Consider the following 21,809-nt stretch of genomic DNA (forward strand, 5'->3'; position numbering starts at 1 on the left):
GCTGTCAGATTTCTGTCTTTTAGGTGACAAGCTGCAAAATTTGTTTTTTATTTTTCATAATTTTTTTACTTGACAAGTGATTTTATACTTTCCTGCCCCTGTTTGAAACTTTAGGTCAAGGATGAAGACAAACCGTTAGGAAAGAAAAACAATGGTAGCCAGAATGGAACTGTAAGTTGGCATTAGTCAAAGGTGTAGTACACTCATAGTGAAAGCACAAATTTACAATGGCATTACCATTTCCTGGGCTTTTTTAGAGTTACCAGTTGATGGTAGTTTTTCGCTGTGCTGTTGATAGAAACATGTAATTTCAATTTATCTCAGCCTAGCCAAATAAATAGATCTGTGTAAGAGAGATAATTGTTGTTAGCTTTTCTGATTGGTCTTTCCTCAGGGCAGTTATTGCCTAGGCACCCTTCTTCTTAGGAATAGCAGAGAATAAGAGACACATCCATTTTATGTGAGATCAACAGAATAATAATTCCAACCCATCAGATGTTCCAATTTTTACCTCCGCACCCAGTCTGACCAGCCATACAATTGTGACCCATTCATTAGAAGTAAAACCTATTGGAATGGGGAGACCATGATGCAAAGGAGAAATTTGACATCACAGTCTGGACCAAAAGCAGAAGGATGGGGAGTTTTTTTGTTTTCCTGCATGGGAAGGCCATAAAGTGAATCTGTGAGGAGAGAAATAAAGGCTGCCAATGCTGACCAGATTCTCAATGGTACACGTGCCCTGATCTTTGTTTTACTTCAAAGTGTGTCACTGAAATGGAACAAGCATTCATGAAGGTTGTAATGCCCACCCCTCGTATCATGCATGTTTGTTAAGATCCACCCAGATGCCTAGACTGGCTCAGTCGTTGCCACTCCCTCCTCAGCCCAGTACTTCAGTGAACAGAGCACTGGAGGGGCAGGGCAGATAGCTGGTGACCCTGAAGACTGAGAACTGAGCGATCAGTGGTCTTGATTACTCCATTCTCAGTCTTAGAAGCAGCAGGGGACAGATGCAGCACTGCATCCACCTACGTGTGTGTGCATATATATATAAACATTTTTATATTGTGTTTATATATATATATATATATATATATATATATATATATATATTTCCACAACCCCATATCTTCTATCTTCAAGGTTCGCGTAGAGATATTAATTTTTATTAAGATAAAGGAGCCCCTTTTAAGGGGTCTGCTGCTGGGCTGATTCTTTATCTCAGAGACATTCTATAATATCAAACAACTGTGACATTGATCTTATGTAGTTAGTTTAGGGCTTCTTTTAATGTGTGTTCCTTACAATTCACCACTATCTGAATTAAGGCTGGGTTCACACTGCTGCAATGCGGGAACGCTGCAAATCTGCTGCGGGTTCCCGCATCGCTTGCCTCCCGGCGGCAGTTCACACTGCGCTATGCAAACTGCTGGGAGTGTCAGTGAAAAGTTAATGACACCCCCAGATCAGTTCGCATATCGCAGTGCAATCTGCAAACTCGGACAGGAATCGGATCGCATGGTGTGAACACCCATGCGATCCGATTCTGCTGCGGACCAAAAAAAGGGTCCTGTGCGAGTTTGGGCCGGATGTGATGCGAATTCAGCCATACCAACTGTGTGGCTGAACTCGCATCGCACAGAGATCGGATGTGATTTGCACTGCAGTGCGGTGCGAATCACATCCGATCTCATCACCGCAGCAGTGTGAACCCAGCCTAAGTCATGATCACGTGCTAGGAAATAGGAGCAGTTTTTAATCTAAATGGTAGGTTTTGCAGCCACATTTTTACTTTGAAATGTCTTTATTAAGCCACCAAAACCATTGTGACAGTGCGGTAAGATGGGCTTAAAGTGGTTCTAAAGGCAGAATGCGTAAAGATAAAAAATCTTCAGTGTGCAGCAGCCGCCCCCCCCCCCCCCCCCCAATACTTACCTGAGCTCCATCTTGATACAGCAATGTCGCATGAGAGCCTAAACTTTCCGGGACGCTCCCTCCTATTTGGCTGAAGTTTTCTTCTATCTAGTGATCTGCCCTGGAAGCTTGTTGTTTTTCAAAAGAACAAGCTATTTTGCAGATGTATCTTTTCAGGGTTGAGACAAACCAGTTACCACTGGCAGAGGGGTTTACAATGGTCAGCTTTTATTTGTGTACATATCTTTTTCCCAAAAGAGAAAAAAAAAGATAAAGCTTTAGCCGGAGTTCAGTTTGTTAGTGGTGCATCTAACACTCCCCTCCCAGACTGCCAGTGCTGCTGTCCAAATGTGCCCCCTGTGCTCCTTCATCCAGAGTGGGGGCACTAAAAGGTGTGCTACTGGCCAGATCACCAGGGGTAATCATCGGGATAAAGCCAAAAGGAAAAAAAAGGAAACTATTAAGGAAACTATTTTAGCTACCACGTCTAATGATTAGTAAGCTGCAGTAAGTGACCGGCTTTAGGCGTACAATTCAAGTTGTCTATGAGATCAAGACCGCTGGTATCAATGCTGCATAGATATAAAACAATTTCAGCAATTTGCTTTAAATAGCAACAGGTTTGGAGAGAACAGAATGCTCGATGGTAAGAATTTCCTGATCTGTGACACATTACTGAAGTTCTTGGGTCAATACGAACCGAGGAAATTTTGATGTCAGCAGCTTTCTATTCGAGCAGCCATCCCACTTCTCATTGCAGATGAGCAATCTCAGTGCAGGCATTCAGAACTCAGCCCAGACTGAGCCGTGCGTATCTCCTCCTCCTCCTCCTCCTCCTCCTCCTCCTCCTCCTCCTCCTGATCTCTGGATAGACCAGCGTACCCATCTCTTGCATTAGTGTTTGATTGTTCAGTGGCAGTCAGAAAAGGCTCCAGAAAGGTACAGAGGCTTTTCTTTGACAGACGCATGCTCCATTGGCTTTGCAGTGAGTGTCGAGTTGTAAAACGGCTTATAAAAATCATGTGTGTCTTTTGCAGCTCATATTAGGAGGGCGGATGAAATTAGTTAGCAGCAGTTCTGTCAAGGGGCTCTTTTCGGCTGTTGTGTATGGTGACAGCTGTGTGTGGCTTTTCTTGGCTGACACCTATGGTAATGACATTATCGGGCAGGTGATTTTTTCCATGGGTCTAGCAGAATATTTATTGTCAGAGCAAAATACACGGCGGGGCTGTCCGGCAGCCCTGCACTGCAGTCATACTGCAGTTGAACAGTGACAGCTTACATAGTGTTTTCCAGCAGTTGTCTTTTTATATTGAATAACCCAGGGATAAGGCCTAATGTAATGTATCATAGTTTTGCCTTTTAGGTAACTTTGATGTAAGACGTTATCAGTTTGATATGCCCTGGTATTCCATGTCCCTGTTTGTGATGACATTTTAATGGTGTAATAGTGCTATATCTATGGCTCAGTGACTCCAGCTGGTCTATCCCTGAGATCTGACTTCTCTGTCACCCTCGCCCCAACAGCTGCTGTTTTGGTTTGCTTAAAGTAGAACTGTGGCCTTTGTTAAAAAGTTTGTGCTGCAGCACCTAAAATAGAAAAATAGGCAAAACTTTTTTTTTTTTTTTCATTTTTGGATAGAGTTAAGGGAGGGTTATAACTCCTGTATGGTTTATTTTTGCCATCTTTGTCCAAATGGGGAGATTTCCCTTCACTTCCTGTCCCACAGCCAAAAGAGGAAGTGAGAGAAAATCACTGCAAATTAGGGGAATCTTATGGGACCCCCAGGTCACCAGAACTAGTGTCCTCATTGCAAGATTTCCTTTCTTCTTTACTTTCCTGGGAATGACCCAAAATTAGGGGTTTTTCTTTTACTTTCATCTTCAATGATAATGGTAAACAAAACAAATGGAGAAGGTGAATATCCCTAACAGGGGCATAGACACCAATACAAACTAAACTGGACTATTCTGGACTGGTAAAAATGTATATCTGTGAAAAGTTGATCCAATTATTGATTTCATCTGTCAGTTTGGGATTTAAGTGGGTGAGTGTTCAGAGAGCTTTCAGTTATGAATAAGCACTGACGTGTGAAACGCGTTAACTGGCTGTCCTGGAGCTGTGTTTTTGTCTTTTACCTGTATGGATTGAATAAAGAAGCCTATTTGTTATTTTGGAGTGCCACCCCTTATGTTTCTTATAATGAGCACAAAAAAACCTGACAGGTGTTCTAATCCCTGTGCCCTCTATCCAAAACTAAAAAAAAAAAGTTTTGCCTTTAGTTGTACTTTAATTATAAGTGCATTTGTCCTCTCTCTTTATCCTCCTGCAAAGTGCCACAGTATACCTAATGACAGTATACCTGCTGATCTTGTCAGTGGTGGCAATGATGTTGCACTGCTCCTAAATGCAGAGTAGAGGTGCCACTCTCTCATGTAGGCTGTGCCTGGTTGCACTACAGTGGGATGAGAAGATGTTGCAGTGGGCGTAGATGCACTATATTACCAAAAGTATTGGGGCACATGTACTTTAATGGCATCCCAGTCTTAGGCCCCTTTCACACTAGGGCGGTTTTCAGGCGCTACAGCGCAAAAAATAGCACCTGAAAAAAATGGCCCCTTTCACTCCATTGTGAAAGCCCGAGGGGCTTTCACACTGGAGCGGTGCGCTAGCAGGACGGTGAAAAAAGTCCTGCTAGCCGCATCTTTGGAGCGGTGAAAGGAACAGTGTATTCACCGCTCATACCCATTGAAATCAATGGGACAGTGCGGCTATACCACCGGCAAAGCGCCGCTGCAGCGACACTATGCGGGCGGTTTTAACCCTTTTTTGGCCGCTGACTGGGGTTAAAACCACCGCCCCAGTGTGAAAGGGGCCCAAGTCTGTAGGGTTAAATACTGAGTTGGCCCACCCTTTGCAGCTATAACCACTTCAACTCCTCTGGGATGACTGCTCACAAGCTTTAGGAGTATGTCTATGAGAATGTTTGACCATTCTTCCAGATGCACATTTGTGTCAGAAACATTCCCATAAACACACTCCTAAACCTTGTGGACAGTCTTCCCAGAAGACTTGAAGCTGTTCTAGCTGCAAAGGGTGAACAAACGCAGTACTGAACCCTACGTACTAACACTGGGGTGCCATTAAAGTTCATGTGCATAATAAAGGAAGGTGTCCTAAAACTTTGGTAATATAGCGTATCTACGCCCACTGCAACATCTTCACTTTCCACTGTAGTGCAACCAGGCACAGCCTACATGAGAGAGTGGCACCTCTACTCTGCATTCAGGATCAGTGCAGAATCATTGCCACCACTGACAAGATCAGCAGGTATACATACTGTCATTAGGTATAGGCATTCTTCCAGAAGCACATTTGTGAGGTCAGGCACTGACATGGACTAGAGAGCCTGGTTTGCAGTCTCCACTCTAATTTATCCCAAAGGTGTTCTATGGGATTGAGGTCAGGACTCTGTGCAGGCCAGTCAAGTTCATTCACCCCAAACTTGCTCATCCATGTCTTTATGGACCTTGCTTTGTGCACTGGTGTGCAGTTATGTTGGAACAGGAAGGGGCCATCCCCAAACTGTACCCACAAAGTTGGGAGCATGAAATTGTCCAAAATGTCTTGGTACGCTGATGCCTTAAGGGTTCCCCTAACTGTAACGAAGGGGCCAAGGCCAACCTCTGAAAAACAACACCAAGCCATAATCCCCCCTATATCAAATGATTTGGACCACTGCACAAAGAAAGGTCCATAAAGGCATGGAGGAGTGAGTTTAGGCTGGAGAAACTTGACAGGCCTGCACAGAGTCCTGACCTCAACCTGATAGGACACCTTTGGGATGAATTAGAGCAGAGACTGTAAGCCAGGCCTTCTCGCCCAACATCCGTGCCTGACCTCACAAATACGTGTCTGGAAGAATGATCAAACATTCCCATAGATGCGCTCCTAAACCTTGTGGACAGCCTTCCCAGAAAAGCTGAAGTTATTATAGCTGCAAAGGGTGGGCCAGCTCGATATTGAACCCTACGGACTAAGACTGGGATGCCATTAAAGTTCATGTGCGTGTAAAGGCAGGTGTCCCAATACTTTTTGTAATATAATGTATTTGTGCTGGTCACTACTGATTCACAAGCCTCTAGCTTGTCTATTAGAACCTTAATACATTTGGTGCTTCCTACTGATTTCTGGATTGGCAGCACTGCTTCTGTTGTGGAAACCTTCCCACTGTAGGCAGCCGTGTCTGAGAAAGTATGAAACCCAAATCAAGGAGGATTTTGTTCAGTCAGGGAAGACACTTTTTTTGTTTTTATTTTGAGGTTTGTTCTTCACATAGTACGGTAACTGGTTTAGGCTGTCCTACAGGAGCCTTTAGTTTTGCGTAATGCGGGATTAGTAGCTTAGTAGTTTTGTACTATGATCTGTGTTCCTGCTGGGAGGATTCACCCTCATCATTTGTCCTGGTGACCGATGTCACTGGGACTGAAAGAGAAGAATAATCCAGAATTTGGGGTTTTCACCAGAATAGGAGGGATATTTTCCATTGGAAACTTGTTTGGGTAACAACGCTGTAAGAGAGTTGATTTCCCTCACTCCGAATAGTTTTCCTCTCACTTCCTTTTGTGTTTGTAGCACAGGAAGTGAAGGGAAATTTCCTTTTAGAGGAACACAAATATCACAAAATGACAGGAGCTATAAAAGCTCCCTTCTCTATCCTAAATACAGAAAAGAAATACTGTCAGTATTAATATAATAATAATAATTATTATTATTATTATACAATGCTAATTAATCTACCCAAAAAATTACTAATTTGCTTGGTTACCAACATTTGTTTAAAGCTAATGTAATGCTGTCTTGTGGGAAAGTTACATTTTGTTTTATTTATAAATTCCAAAATTATATTAATACTGTCCATTTTATTGATCCTTCTTTTTTTTTTTTTTTTTTCAAAATAAACCATTTTTTATTTTTGCCTGTTCTTACCTCAGACTACTTGGATATGAATTTCCTCCCAAGCAAAAAAAGCTACAATAACTTTCCTTCTACCATAAATAGGCCCTTAAATCGGGGTCCGTGGTGGTAACCTGAACACCAAAAAATGAAATGTGGCTGCTAAACTTCCAAGGTTTTAGTAGAAGTTGAAACTTTTATCCATGCTTCACTATAGGTTGAACAGTGTGTTGTATTATCTCATCGATGGCTATGGAGGCATAGGAAGTAGGCTCCCTGCACACTTATTGATATTCACATATTATAATAGCCTGGGTTTTGGGACTGTGGGACATTTTAGAAGATTACTTAGGAGCTTCCTCGTTGCCTGCACTAACACTCTGTATAGGAAAGCTTAGGAAGTTGTTTGTTTCAGCTTAACCATAATTTTTATATACAGAATATTGTATTCTTGAAAAACCAAATAACTGTTCTTCTGTCACAAAATGTTACTTTGTGTTATCTTGAAAGGTTTTCACGTTGTAGGTAGTTTAATTGGTGCCACTGTAGCTGAAATTGTGTGAAATTTTCATACAATTTTGTTTATGTAGTACTATGTTTTATACTCATAAAATTTATGTCTTCAAAATGTAGTCTGAAAATTCCGAACCAGGGAGTGAGCAGGAAACCTCTAGTAGTCCCTCATCTCCAAGGAATTCACTGTCTCCAAATCCACTGCGAGCAAAAAGTCCAGATCCAAGACAAAGTCCATTCAGGGTGAAGAGTCCAGAAAGGCCTCTGAGTTCTGCAAGGGTAAGTAGCCCTGGGCCAGTACTAAATGGTGATGCAAAGCTGCCTGCAGACAAACCAGCTGATACTATGCTGAGAAGAGGAGGAAGTGAAAAGTCCCTGAACGCAGATAATGAAGAAGGTGGTACAAAAAAGAAGGTGGTAAAGGTGGTGAGAAAGATGGTTAGGAAAGTTATTCCACAAGAAGATACAGGCAGCAAAAGTGACCAAGCACGTGGACAGAGTTTGGACTCCACTAATGAGGAAAAACCTCAAACTCCTGTTCCCCCTGCCACTCAAAAAACTGGAGCTAAAAAGGAGGTGACACAAAAGGATGATCTTTCAGTAGGTCTCACAAGCCTTATGTCTAGAGGTAGAACAAAAGAACATAAACAGAGGCTTAAGCTCCCTGAGAAGAAAGTGGAACCTGCTGGCGAAAAGGTGCCGCCACCCATTTCTCCTGTTGAAAAAACACCTGGGAAGCCCATCTCTCCTGTTCCTGTGGAAGAGAAGACCATTAATGAAAGTCACCAGCCTACAAAGACCGTCACTGATTTATCTGCTAATGCTCCACAGAAGAGTACTGAAGGACTTGCATCAGAGGTATTCCTGTGTGTGCAATGTGACTACATTTGTGCATGCGCTACTGAGCCACCACAACACCCCTCCTGGACCATTAACCGTGCATGTATTTGATATGGAGTTCTTTACTGACTAAATGTGTTGATGATACATTAAAGAATAACTCCACTTTTGTTAATTAGAAAAAAATGACCCTATGGGTGATCTATGTACATTGTTCTGTATACCATCTGTGTACAGAACACCTCCAGGTAGCCATATTGCATTGCATTTTACAGAAAATTACAGTGGCTGCAGTTTAAAAAGGAAAAGTAATTTTTAATAACCTTCAATTACAATATGACGTTTGTGTCGCAATTGTATAAATTATATACATATTTTTATTTACCAAATTTTTCCCACTTAAGTGGAGTTAACCTTTAACAAATTAATTTACTTAAATACAATTCCATTATCTTCAACATCCCATTCTGGCTTCTTAGCGTAATTTCCAGGGCTGGATAAATCCCAGGGTCGGGTAGCCATTGCAACTAAGAAATTTAAGCCAGAGCTTAACCCTTACCAAACCTTTTCAATTGGTATCAATTAAAGTCTCAGTCTCTTGGCTTCTTTGAATATCCTTTTGTCTCTTATTTTGCATGAATAAAAACAAATCTTTGTAGAGCTGTCTGGGCAGCAAATAGTGCCATCTTGTAGTGACTGAGCTCTTTGTTTACTCCTCTAGTCGGTATGTATGTAATTAGCTTATTTTTCAGCTTTCAGCAATTAAATATAGAGCTTGCAGCTTAGAATAGTTTGTTGGATATGCTGCTCATCAAGCCCAATGCTGACTATTGTACAGTCGCTGTGCTTCAGCTTGGCCTTTGCCCACACAAAGGTACATTTGGTCATTCTTAAATGATTTCCCACCTTTGCTCAGCCTTCTTTGAAGAAGGGAGTTGCACCCCCCAGGTCTCAGAAGCCGCTGACTGCCGCTGTCACTCAAAAACGTGGAAGTCCTTTCTCAAAACAGGTGTGTTTCTAATGAAATTCCTCTTGATGCGTTGAGCTGTTTTTGCATTACTGTTTAGTGCTTTGTAAAAGTTTGGCACGTGCCAAATTTGTTTACGTTTGTTGGCCTTTGCATCATTAGTTTCTTTGTTTACTTATTTTAGCTGTTTTGTTGATAAAAATTGAATCTAGTTGCTGTAGGATAGTTTACATAATCAATGGTTATCTTTAAAGGGTTCGTCCACCTGAAGTAATATTTCAGTTATAAGTATGTGCTTGGACATCGACTCGTCCAGTTTCCCTTCCAAATACTTTGTTGGCAAGATCCCTATAATCGAGTTCCCACATCATCTATCCCCACCTGTTGTTATAATGACGTCCCTTTATCCTGTTTAATTATTTCCCTCGTTTTGGAGAATTCAGCAGGAAATAGATTTTGGTATTTTGTGTGTAGCAACTGGCAATTCCAGTTGGAAGATCTCATTGAAGTTGTCCTCCAGTGAGATGCAACAAGCCAAGTGGAAAAATCCATTAGAGGACGCCTTTATCTGAAATATTAGGTTTGGGTTTATTTACCCTTTATATAAAGGTAATGTATATAGCAGTTTTCACATACCTTCTTAATAATGGTCAGGATTTAGCAAATATGTTGCCTTTTTTAACCAGGTAAATCTTAAAGGAGACATATGGCAAAGCTTTTGTGGACATACTTCTCCTCCTGTAGATCACAGATGTGCAGTTCGTTCCGCAAGCCTATGACCAATTTTCAGCTAGCAGTGGGCAAAAGCCTGCTATCGGCTGACAATCACTGAGCCAATCCAGGCTTGAGAAAGATCCCTGTCCATATGGTTGCGATCCACCCAGTTGCATAGACCAGCACCCTTCTCAGCCTCTTAGTGATTGGCTGAGAGCCTGAGCCAGCTCCTCCCTCCCCATATACAGACCAGCGCTCCAGTGAGGGCAGGGGACTGAGCATTAATGGTGTTTGATCGCTCAGTTCTCAATGCAGAGCTGGCATTTTAATTGTTTATTGTTTATCGTTTATAAAATAGACATGAACAAAGAAAGCAGGCAAATAATTAAATAAAGAATAGGGAGTTAAGACTGATTAGAGTAAATTAAGGGTTTATAAGGGGTTAAACAGAGGAACATTTGTGCATCCTTTTTGATCTGCAGTAGAGCTGCACAATTAATCGTCAAGAATCGTTATCGTGATTAAAGTGTTTCACAATTCTTTCTAAGCAAAGAATTCTCTCTGTTCTTCTGAAGCCACAGCCAAAAGAAAGGAAGAGAAAAACCGGGCAGTCTGCCAAGAACCAAAACATTCTTTATCAGTTGAACTTAATTATAAACATTGTAACAATTTGTCAATGGAATAGACTTTGTGTATACTTGAAAAAAGTTTAACAACTAAACCTTTTTCTGACATTTGTTATTTTCAAGTTATCATTTTGTTGTTTTTTTTTTTTTTTCTCAAAGAACCAATCCTAAAAGTATAGGTTTCAGATATCGGTGCATTTGCATGAGTACCGATACTTGTGTAAATACTCAGTATCGGCACCGATACTAGTAGCAGTCCAACCCTAATATTCACAGTACCTACAAGAAATTATAGTTATAGTACAGTTATTATAGGCTTACCTATTGGTACAAGTAAAAAATTTTGTTTATTTCCTTTTTTAAGGATGGCTTCTTCTGAAGTTTCAATCAGGCACATTCTGTCTAAAAGCAAGCAGGCTTGTGTTGATAACAGTTTAACATCAATTTGGGGCCGTGAATTCACTAAAGTGTGCATTTGACCTGTAGTTAATGTCCTTCTAAGCGGCATTTGATCTGCTTCAAGTGAGTTTTGCATTCCCATAGACTTTTATGGGAGAACTAAGCCTGTTGGAAACAAGCAAAAGCCATTTGACACAGGCCTTTCCTCGGCACCTCAAACTTCCAGTATAATTTTAAAAATATTTATGCCGAAGTTACCTTTTTATTAAACCATTCTGCCAAATATAATTAGTATGGTCATAGATGCAGGGATTTTAAGTTGTATACAGGTTGTGATTTTTATTTATTTTTTTCTCTAAAGGTAAAGCTTGGCTTTGCCACCTCCAGCTTTTCAAGCATTCATGTTGGTGCCTAATAGTATCAGTGACCACTAAACAAGTTGAGATTTGCATATAACTTCAACTGCCTGTTGTTCTTGACTAAACTTGTCTGGTAGGGAGCTTTGCTAAGGTTGAGTATTAGTGATAGCTGTAGTAGTGGGGAATTGCATTTTATGATTGAAGTAATTGAGTGAAGCCCATGTGTCATCCGGGGTCATCCTCTGCTGAGTTGATGGGTACAAAAGGAACCAGAATTATCTCCACTTTACTTTGACTATATTTCTGTGCTATATACAGCAATCACTTTATTGCAAAGTAGAGATTTCATTGCAAATCCCAGGTAACCCCCCCCCCCCCCCAATCAATCCAAAAAAAAGAAAGATTTGCAAGGGTGGAAAGAAATTTGCCACCTTTGCCTATTACGTCTTTGAGGATGGAATTGAGATGTAAAACCACAAAAAACTCTGTTCTGGAAGGCAGCGTTGTACTAGGACCTTTTTTGTTTTCTTAGGTGTTGGCTCCTAAGTGCCCAGATCAGGCTTGGTTCTTGGATATTTTCTGCAGGCTCATATTCCCAGACAAGTGACCTTTGGAGCAGGAGCCATTATCCGGTCTCTCTACTGAATGTGTCTGGTGGGAAAGCTTTTCAGGAATAACTGGAGGACATTATTACTGTCTTTTTAATATATGACTAATTTCCTCCTCGGAGACAAATTTCTTTGCTTAATTAGATGGCCCCACTGGGTATCTTTTATCAGTACAATTTAAACACGGACTCTATCTCTATATAGCCATGTCTCCATGTGAAATAATGTATTGCCCAAGTATATTGTTAGGAGGCAGGCAGGGCGCCACCCTGCTCTGTGGACAAAATTCCACTGTTCCCAGTAGATTTACTAGCAAGCCGTAAGTTAAAATCATCAAAGGCAAGAGAGGTTAAAGTGATGGCAACAATTGGATACCTGGCTTGGTGCTAGTAACATCGGTCTTTAATGTTAAATAAAAAATAAAAAAAAAGGCAAATTGCTTTTGGAGTTTCATTGTGTGCTCTATGATGGGGTTGCCAAGCTAAATATTTTGGATCATCGTGTCCAGAACCATTACAAGTCAGTATATTGTTTCTTTTGAAAAAGTGCCATATCAAACCCAATCTAATGTTTGCTTTTTCACTTTGTAACCACTAGTTGACATCTAATTGGTTGATGTGGTTAACATGAATTGTTTTCACTTGCTTCTAATCCAGTTGGTTGGTTTGGTTAACAAAACTTTTGACAGTGAGGAATTTTCACAAATTAACATATTTACTAAGTACATCTTTGTGTTGCCTTTCTTTATCATCATGTAATATGAATGTTTTTTCCTCCTCTAGATAGACATGTCTCAGTACTCAGGGATACACTTTAGTTTTTCAGAGTATTAGTAGAGATTTTTGACCAGTAGAGGGCAGTCACAGCATTAGCAGTGCACTCATAGTAAAGTTGTGTTCGCTCATTGCACACTGCGTCTATTCTACACCGTCTCTATATTTATATCTTTATACATTTTCCACAGTTTGTCAGTTACATTGAGTTACCTGCTTGCTCTTTGATTGGAGGGGGGCTGTTGGGTAGCTGTAGCTTTGGCATTTAGATGAATACTAATATAAATTTGACCTCTAGGCCCCAAGTACTGTTATCCAACGGACACCATCAGACGAAGCACAGAAGCGCCTGGAAAGGATCTTCATGGCATCTGTAAATAAAGTTTTTAGTTTTTCTTTTCCATTACAGTCTGCATATCTAACGCTGTTTTCTAGCTTCTGACTATCAGTACAATCAATTGAGTGAAGCCAGTTTGCATGGCTGTTTATAATGTATTCAAGGCTTTTATCCTTTGTTGGCTTTACTTGTGCTTCCAAACTGTGATGGTGTATTTTGTGTCATCTCTGTGGTGTAAGAATCTTTCTATATGTGAATACGTCACAGATAAAGACCTGATTGTTATGCCGCGTACACAAGACCATTTTTTCCGTCAGAATAAACTCAGCTGAAACGGACTCGACTGCACATGATCACACCAAAGTCTGATTGTTTAGAATGCAGTGACATACAACGGGACTAGAAAAAGGAAGTTCAATAGCCAGTAGCCAATAGCTGCCCTTGCGTCGTTTTTGGTCCGTTGGAACAGCATACAGACAAATGGTTTTCCTGATAGAAATTGATTTAGTAGGAAAGATTTAACACATGTTCTATTTCTAGGGCCATCCGAATTTAAAAAAAACAGTCCGCTGAAGCCCACACACGATCAGAATATCAGATGAAATGATTCCGTCTGACTTTTTCTGCCGGAAAGGCCAACCGTGTGTACACGGTATTACACCTTGTAACCAGTCTGATCCCTCCTGTATTGTTCTTAATGTAGCAAAGGAAGACTGGTTGTTTTTTTTTTGTTTTTGTTTTTTTTAAAATCTTTCTGACACTGTCATATATACTGCTGTAAATGTTCAGTACCAGACTCCATGCACATTAATGTTGTTTTTTTTTTTAAGCTAAAAAACCTGGAAAAATCACGGGATAAAAAGCTCTGGCAATAGCTTTTTGTAGTAGCATTTTAGCAGCGTTTTAGGAGCATTTAAGAGCATTAGCATTTTATTGGCAGTTTTGCAGTACAAGGGAAATAAAAGCTCAAACGCTATTGGTGCCGTTTAGGAGTGTTTCTGCTGGAAAAACACTCCAGGAAACGCTACAAAAAATGTTCTGCTCCGAAATGCTGAAGCTCAAAAAAACATATAAAAGTAGTATGCATGGACACATGGGATAACACTATTTAGCTTCTGGGATTAGAAGAAAATGCTAATAACAGCTTCTGGGAGCTTAAAAAAATGCTAATGTGCATGGAGCCTATGGTATATGATAAAACGTTCTGTTCAGATGTCTTTTCTTTTTTTTAATCCTTTTTTTTATTTATTTTATCTAACATTTTGACTGGAAGAGCTCATGCACACTGTTTGATCATCTCCCTTTAACACCTTTTGCACAAGCAACAAGGCACATTTTAGATGCATTCCTGCGCCTCAAGTGTTTCAGTGTGAATGGATTCCATTAGCCAGAATATTAATTTATCCTGGCCATTGGAGTGAATGAAGTGCCAAACATGTCTAGCATTTAGGCATGTCAAACCTTTTTTCAGCCCAAAGGCTTCATTCACACAGGTATTAATCCCGCACGCAGGTTCCTGCTGACAAAAAAAAAAGCAGATCCATTTAGATGCGTTTAGACTTGCTTAAATCCATGTTGCGTCTATATGAGTCTAGCTGGAGGTGCTGGAGTATACACGTGGGCAGACTGGTTTACAAGCATGAATGCATTAAAAAAATGCATTATTTTCAAGGGCAGAGATACAACTCTGCTCTATTTTTTTTTATTTTAGATTCAATTGCAGCGGCCCCAAACGCAAAGTTCTGAATGCCCATATTTATTTTTATGGGGTTGCATACAGAATCTTGCAGAATATGCATCTGAATGCTGCATTTTTTGTGGCTGTGTGAATGGATGCAAAAGCTCCTTTCTTAAACAAGCTGGTGATGGTTTATTTTTTTTGCCTGTAAACTCTTTTCTTCTAATTTTGCCTGTAAATGTATATGTGTGCATGAACATGGGAACATAGAGGTGTATTTACAGGCTGAAAAAAGTAAAATGCCTGTAAAAGCAGTGTTTTTTTAAGCCCAATGTGCATGAGCCTTAAAGGGTGCCTCCAGGAAAAGGGAACATCCTTTTCTATTCTACATCCTTCTGTGAGTCCCCCAATCATTATTCCCTGATATTCTTAGGGTAAGTAAGTTATAGGTTTCACTTTTACCACCTGCTTCAACCTGAAAATTGTTATCCCTTGGGGAAACAATATTTTTTTTTTATTGTTGGACCCACTAGTGGTAGAGACACGGGATTCTCCCATGTAACTGCACAGAAGGCCCCTCAGTGAAACATGAAATTAGCATTTTCCTTAAAAAAGAAGTATGGACTTAATTTTTTATTTTAGAAATCATACTAGCTTAGGCAAGGATTGATGCTGCATCTGTCCCCCGATGGCTCTAATTCTGTGAACCGAGTGATCAAACAGTGCCGATTGCTTGGTTCTCTTGGCTGCCTGAGCGGAACTGGTCACTTTCAGTTGACACTTATGTGAACTGGATGCGGTTTCCCAACAGCCAATTCACATAGCAGGAGATTGTGACTGGCTCTCTTTGGGGCTTCACAGCTGGGTGCCCAGTGCGCATGTGTGAGCGGCGCTGCGCTCTGTGACTGGTCCCAAAGTCTTCTAGGACCTGTCGTGTTCCAGAAGTCTTTTGGGAAGGAGAACTTGGGGGGGGGAAAGTGGGAGCAGGTACCTGTCAAAATTGGGTACCTGCCTACCCCCCTCCTCCCTAAAAGCTCAGTTTCACAAACAGGAGTTGGGGAGGAGGCCTTAAAGCAGAAGATGCAATTTTGTATAGAACTCTGCTTAAACAGCAATCTACAGCAGTGGTTGTCAACCCTGTCCTCAAGTATCCCCAACAGGCCATGTCTTGGGAATTTCTCTTAGATAAATTAGCTGTCCAAAGCCATTGACTCTGATTTTAAGCACCTGTGCAAGATAAAGGAAAACCTGCAAACATGGCCTATCGTGGGTACTTGAAGACGGGGTTGAGAACCACTGTAGATTGCTGTTTAAAGCAGAGTTCTATTCAAAAGTGGATCTTCCTCTTTAAGGCCTCCTGATCTACAGGACAGCACAGAAGTCCTGAAGATATTTTGCAGTGCAGTTGAGAAACTCTCAGAATGTAAAGTGACCCTGTTTTATATAGAAATATTTTGAACCAAGGCCAAACCTGTAAAGAAGAGACTGAATACCTGATGTGTTTCATCTCTGTGTATCACCTGAGACCAGTCACTTCACTGGGGATATGTAAGGGTTTAAGTAAAATTGTGGCAAACTATATTACTGTGCTTATTCTTATTTGAGCACTGTCTATTGGTGTTGCATAAAATGTTTTTATAACTTAGGCTTCGTTCACATCTATGCATTATTTTGCGCGTTTTAAGTTTTTCAGAAACACACTACAGTCAATTTAACATGGATTCCTATGGGTCACGTTCACATCTATGCATTTTAAGTAAAGGGCCAGGGGTATTTTTGGTTCTATAGACTTCAATGGCTCAAAAACTTGCATAGGTGTGAACCAGGCTTAAGACGAAGGCAAGACTGCTGAAGACTTGTTCCCTACCTTTTGTCTTCAATGCTTTCATATTAGGCCTAGACTGAAGGAAAACATTTTTTATATATTTTTGGGGGATATTTATTATAGCAAAAAGTAAAAAATTCACGCTTTTTGTTTATAGCGCAAAAAATAAAGACCTCAGAGGTGATCAAATACCACTAAATGAAAGCTCTATTTGTGGGGAAAAAAGGCCGTCAATTTTGCTGGGGTGCAACGTCGCATGACCGCGCAATTGTCGGTTAAAGCGGCACAGTGCCGAAACGCATAGTGCTCTGGTCAAGAAGAGGGTAAAATTTTCTGGGGCATAAGTGGTTAATGTGCATCTTTTGTTATGCTTGATATTCAGCTTCAACATCAGGGATATAGGTGTTTGGGAAATGAATGGTTTGGTAAGGTCCAACCACTGTAGGCAACGCAGCTCAATACCTTGCCCAGAGAATGCAGAAGTGTGTACCGTGGTGTTTGGATCCCTATGTCCTTTCAGAACTTGCATTGAGGAGTACTTCACAGGTATTTTATCATCTGTATGAACTTCACCTAAAGGTTATTTAAACATAGGGTCTAAGTCTACTGGACTTAAAGCGGGAGTCCACCGGGACTCCGCGTTTTTTTTTTTTTTTTTAAAAGCCAGCAGCTACAAATACTGCAGCTGCTGACTTTTAAAATAGTGACACTTACCTGTCCAGCGCTCCCGTGATATCGGCACCCGAAGCCGATCTCTAGATCGTCTGTCGGGTGCTGCCGCCGCCATCTTGGGTATGGGAATCAGGAAATGGAGCCTTTCGGCTTCATTTCCCGGTTCCCTACTGCGCATGCGCGAGCCGCGCTGCGCAATAAGGACGGTCCCCGCTGCCTCTGGGATCTGTGTGTTTCCCAGCAGGCAGCGGGGCGCTTGCGGAAAGGGGTGGGCACTTGCGGGAAGGGGCGTAATCTACGCCCCTTTCCGCAGAGAGCTATCCCGGAAGTGGGTGCAGAATACCTGTACTGTACAGGTATCTGCACCCCCTCCCCCCTGAAAGGTGCCAATTGTGGCGCCGGAGGGGGGGAGGGTTCCGATGAGCGGAAGGTCCACTTTAGGGTGGACCTCCGCTTTAAGCTCCTTTAAAGTGATATCAAACTAAAAAAAAAGCAAAAAAAAACAAACAAACATTCCACTGCAAGTTAATAGCATATTGTGCTAGTATGCATTATGCATCGCATACTAACACATTATAAAAAATACTTACCTTAAAACGAAGCCCTCCATTGGCAAGCTGTGACTGCTGGCAGGGCTTCCATCCTCATCATCTGGTCTTCCTTCCGGATTCACAGGCTCCATCTGTTTGAATGGTCGAGCTGCGATGACCTCACTCCCTTACATGCGCACGGGAATCACAAAGCTCTAAATGGACGCCGTTCCTTCAGAGCGCAGTGCTCTATGCGCTGCTAATGTCATCGGCTACAGAAATAGGGAATATCTCCTGAACGGTGCAAGTCACCAAGCTCTGTTTTATTACCGCTTTAACTACTTAAACTCCATTTGAAGCAAATATGTTGTTTTTTGGGAATTTGAATATGAAGTCCTATCCTTCTTACTTTATGTTGATCTTCCACTGAAATAGTTTTAAGCCTCTGCCTCTCAATGCTGAAACAAAGCAGAGAGGCAAACAAACCAGAATTGTTTATTAATGGCACACGTTCTGTGTGCTGCAGTTCATGTGTATTTCCCCCCCCCAATTTTAAATTCTGCATTGGACTACAGGATTATAGGAAATCATAAAAGCTGATTATGTTGTCACTCGGCTCTGAAAATTTGAATACCCATTGCTTGACTGAGTTTCATGTTTGTGCATATGCCCCATCATCTAGCCAGATCGCATCTCTTGGATTCTGTTGCTGGAACCTCACAGAATTTCAAAATTTAGCCAACTTAGCGTTAAAAGAAATGGGTGACCAAATAGCCAACTAATATTGTAGCAGTAAGCATGTGCTCTCATTTTTGCATGTTCAAAAAACGTAAATATTAATATAAGCTTTCTTGTAATACAGTTATTAGCGTGGTTGGCCTGCTTTTGTTGGTTCATGAGTTATGCGGGCATTTATTTTTATATGCATCAAACAGCTCTTACTTCAGCGTTTAATGTAATGTTTGGTGACAGCATGCTCTGAAAATGTTGATGACTCTTTGTTATGGCTGTATCTATAATAAGTGTACGTCTGTTTATCTGCTTTTATATGGAAGTTGTTATTGCAGGCCTGTCTGTTACAGCTGTCTAAAGAACGGTTTCCATATACTTAGCATTGGCTCTGTTACTGTCCGTTTGCTGCAGCTTGAATGACTTCAGAATGGACATGCTGCTTACTGTGTTGTCACTTCACTATCGTTACAGCTGGACATAAGCTGCTTATTCTTTCATGGTTTACAGAATACTTTATTGAAATAACATTGTACCTCTATTGTGATATAACCGAAAATAACCAATAGCAAAGTAGCCCTTGGCAGATTGGCATTTAGAGAATGCTGAAAGGTTATTCCTCATTTATCTATTGCGGGTTATTGTATAGCTCTGCATGCTCATGGTTACACAATTTCCACATACTTGTTTATAATGTGTCAACTGTGACTGTGAAGCTCCTGAAAACTGTAGCTGATACCTTGTAGCTGATACCTTGGCTTGGCCACCTCTAGGAGGGCTTGCCCTTTTTGCTCATTCTTTTTTTGTTTCAGAGAATACGTTGTACATCTCAAGGAGTGGGACTAATTCTCATGGCCCCTTTGGGTGACCAAAGCGTGCAGAATGATTAGAACCTCTGTTGATATTTTATTGCTGTCCACGTTCCCCTTTGATGAATGTCTATAGAACAAGAAGTAAGGGGATGTTCTCCCAATAGAAACACTAACAGCATTTAAAACCTGACATACATTCTACCACCTCCCTACTATATCCAAAAATGTGGCTGAAGTGGGGCTTGTATTCCAGTTTTGAATTAATCTAGCTTAGAAAATGCATCCATGCTTCAGGTCCTGCTTCTTTATCAGATGTTATCTGTTGGTAGTGTAGAGAAGAACACATTCCTTTCTCTGATTTAGATGAAAAATCATGGTGCGTACTTGTGCGTTTCTGTAGCTCGTAAATAGAATCACACTTGCAGGTTAATGTGATATCAGCATTCCTGGTAATAGTTGTCTACAGTGTTCCATCTGCTGTTCTGGTATGTGATGTTTTCTCTGGTTGCTCATCTTTGCTTTCTTTCATCTTCTTGCTGTCATAGCTGGATCCAGCAGCCTCTAGCTCTTCTCCTCAGAGCCAGGTACTGTACCCCCAGGATCTGTCTGCCAACCTAGCCTCGTCTCCTGTCCACATCTGGGCTGGTGTCTGTGCGCGTGTGTCATGCTGGAGTGTAAGGCTCTCTTCACATGTCCTTCCTGCCCATGACTAACCTCCACCTACATCCCAGCCTTTCCTTTCTGCATGATGTGCATGTGTGCAATCTAACCCTCTCCTGGTGACTTGGGGCATTCATTGATGACACAGTGCAGAATCCAACTTGGCTTTGATGTTGCTGGAATTTACTGCACATTATTGCTATTTCTGCAACGTTATTAAAGAGTCTTCTACTGAGAGCAATATGGGGTCTGCTATGGCTGAACTCATTAGAAAGATGTGCTTATTTATTCTGTATTCAAAGCCATCGGATCAGTATGATGGCAAGACAACCAACATTTTGAGAAGGAAAGACTAGCAGTAGCAGCCTACATATTCTCTCTGCATGCATTTCTTTTATATCTAGTCTAAGTCCTTTGTTTAAAGCAATAAAAAAATATTTTCAATGGGGGAAAAAAGCCACATTTATAGCCTTGTTGCATTTTCTTCCCCCTCTTTTTTATTTTTTATTTTTTTATATGGATTTGAACATTGGTGCATTGTTGTCTGAGACACTGCGTAACGCTATAATGCAGCAATGCATTCAAAGCCGTATAACAAAAACAAAAACAAAAAAAAGGAAAAAAAGGTTTACGTTTTTGAGTGCAGTAATTAAATCCTTGCAGCAGGGTGAAGAGTTTTACATATGTATCATGTTTATGCTCATATACATATCATAAACTTGTATTGTTTACTCAGGACCTTCCAGTAAGATCCTGCGTATAAACATCAGTAAATTTTTACACCCGTGTATAAGAGGCGTTATATGTAATATACATGGCCTATAACTTTTATCCCTTTCTAGCTGTCTAGATTGACTTGCAGAACTGTGAATACTAAAATGTCACCAAGTCATTTATCATTTAAAAAAAAAGCATGGTGCATGTCTGTGTTTTAATAATACTAAGAAAAGAAAAAAAAATGTGTAAACTTGTATGGTCCATATTCACACAACCTTCTGACAGATATTCTCAAGTTTGTTTTTATGGTCAGTTTTCACTGGTGGTAGTTTAATTTTCCCAATAAATGCAGACTTGTAGCCTTTCTGAAACCTACATCTGTTTTAATGCTCTTAGGTGGTCCAGAGTGGAAACACTCATATTCTGCTCTTTCCTGGTTCTCCTCTTATCTATTGAAGTGCTTCTTCCATGTCAACTACAACTCTACCTCCCCTCCCCTCCTCTCCTCTTCGTGAGGCACCTCCTCGATCCTCAGACCCCTGCTATTCTCTATCTACATCTTCTTGCATGGATTCCAATACCCCCTCCTTTCTGATGAAATGCAAATCTCTCTACTCCCCAGCTCTCTCCTTCAGTTTCACAAATTTTCAAACTCAAAAAATGGTGTGGATATCAAACCACTTCCAAAACGAAATCTTTCTAAAACTAAGTCTCTGTCAGCTCCACCCAGTTTGACAATAGTCAATTGTTCAGTTGACTTTTTTGGAAGGAGACAGGTTGAAAATTGACTAGTCAGATGCAGCCACTGTTTGGGTATTTTGACAGTTGAGTGCAGGCTGTCAGAATAGCTGGCAGAGGGCAGATTTGTGCATCCATGCTGTTTAGCGTGGATTGAGGAATCGGTTGGATTACGTTTTGTTTAGCAAATAAAAATTGGTGAGTATATGGGTAGCTTAAGAATCACATTTTTGGAGTGGTCCCAAAGCCATAGTAAGGTGCCCATTCTAGAAAAATGGCCACATAGTATATCTAAGGACTTCCTGGTATAACAACAATCAATCTTCTGTTTCATTCATATGTTTCCATCTGCATATTTATATTTAGTTCTATTTTTTAAAATTATTCATACATCTGATTTACTCCCTTATATAAACTCTTCACCATAGATTAAGTAAT

At 40.8% G+C, this 21,809-nt stretch overlaps 1 protein-coding gene across 17 annotated transcripts in view; it reads left to right on the forward strand.

Annotated features, from left to right (window-relative positions):
- MYO18A (myosin XVIIIA) overlaps positions 1-21,809 on the forward strand; it is a 449,667-nt gene that overhangs the window by 156,970 nt on the left and 270,888 nt on the right. For 8 of the 17 annotated variants that reach the window (XM_077480380.1, XM_077480382.1, XM_077480369.1 and 5 more), the window contains exon 3: positions 19,802-19,930. The exons of 3 other annotated variants lie outside the window; for them this stretch is intronic. In XM_077480380.1, the coding sequence (XP_077336506.1) occupies positions 19,802-19,930 (129 nt within the window). Of the gene's footprint in view, positions 1-117; positions 172-7,507; positions 8,246-12,971; positions 13,047-19,801; positions 19,931-21,809 lie in introns of those variants that run through there. 6 more of the 17 variants (XM_077480383.1, XM_077480373.1, XM_077480376.1 and 3 more) reach the window with 3 other exon arrangements.

This window comes from Lithobates pipiens, unplaced genomic scaffold (genome assembly GCF_037356315.1).
Source record: "Lithobates pipiens isolate NorthernLeopardFrog02 unplaced genomic scaffold, aLitPip1_a1.2 Scaffold_16, whole genome shotgun sequence".
NCBI lineage: Eukaryota > Metazoa > Chordata > Amphibia > Anura > Ranidae > Lithobates > Lithobates pipiens.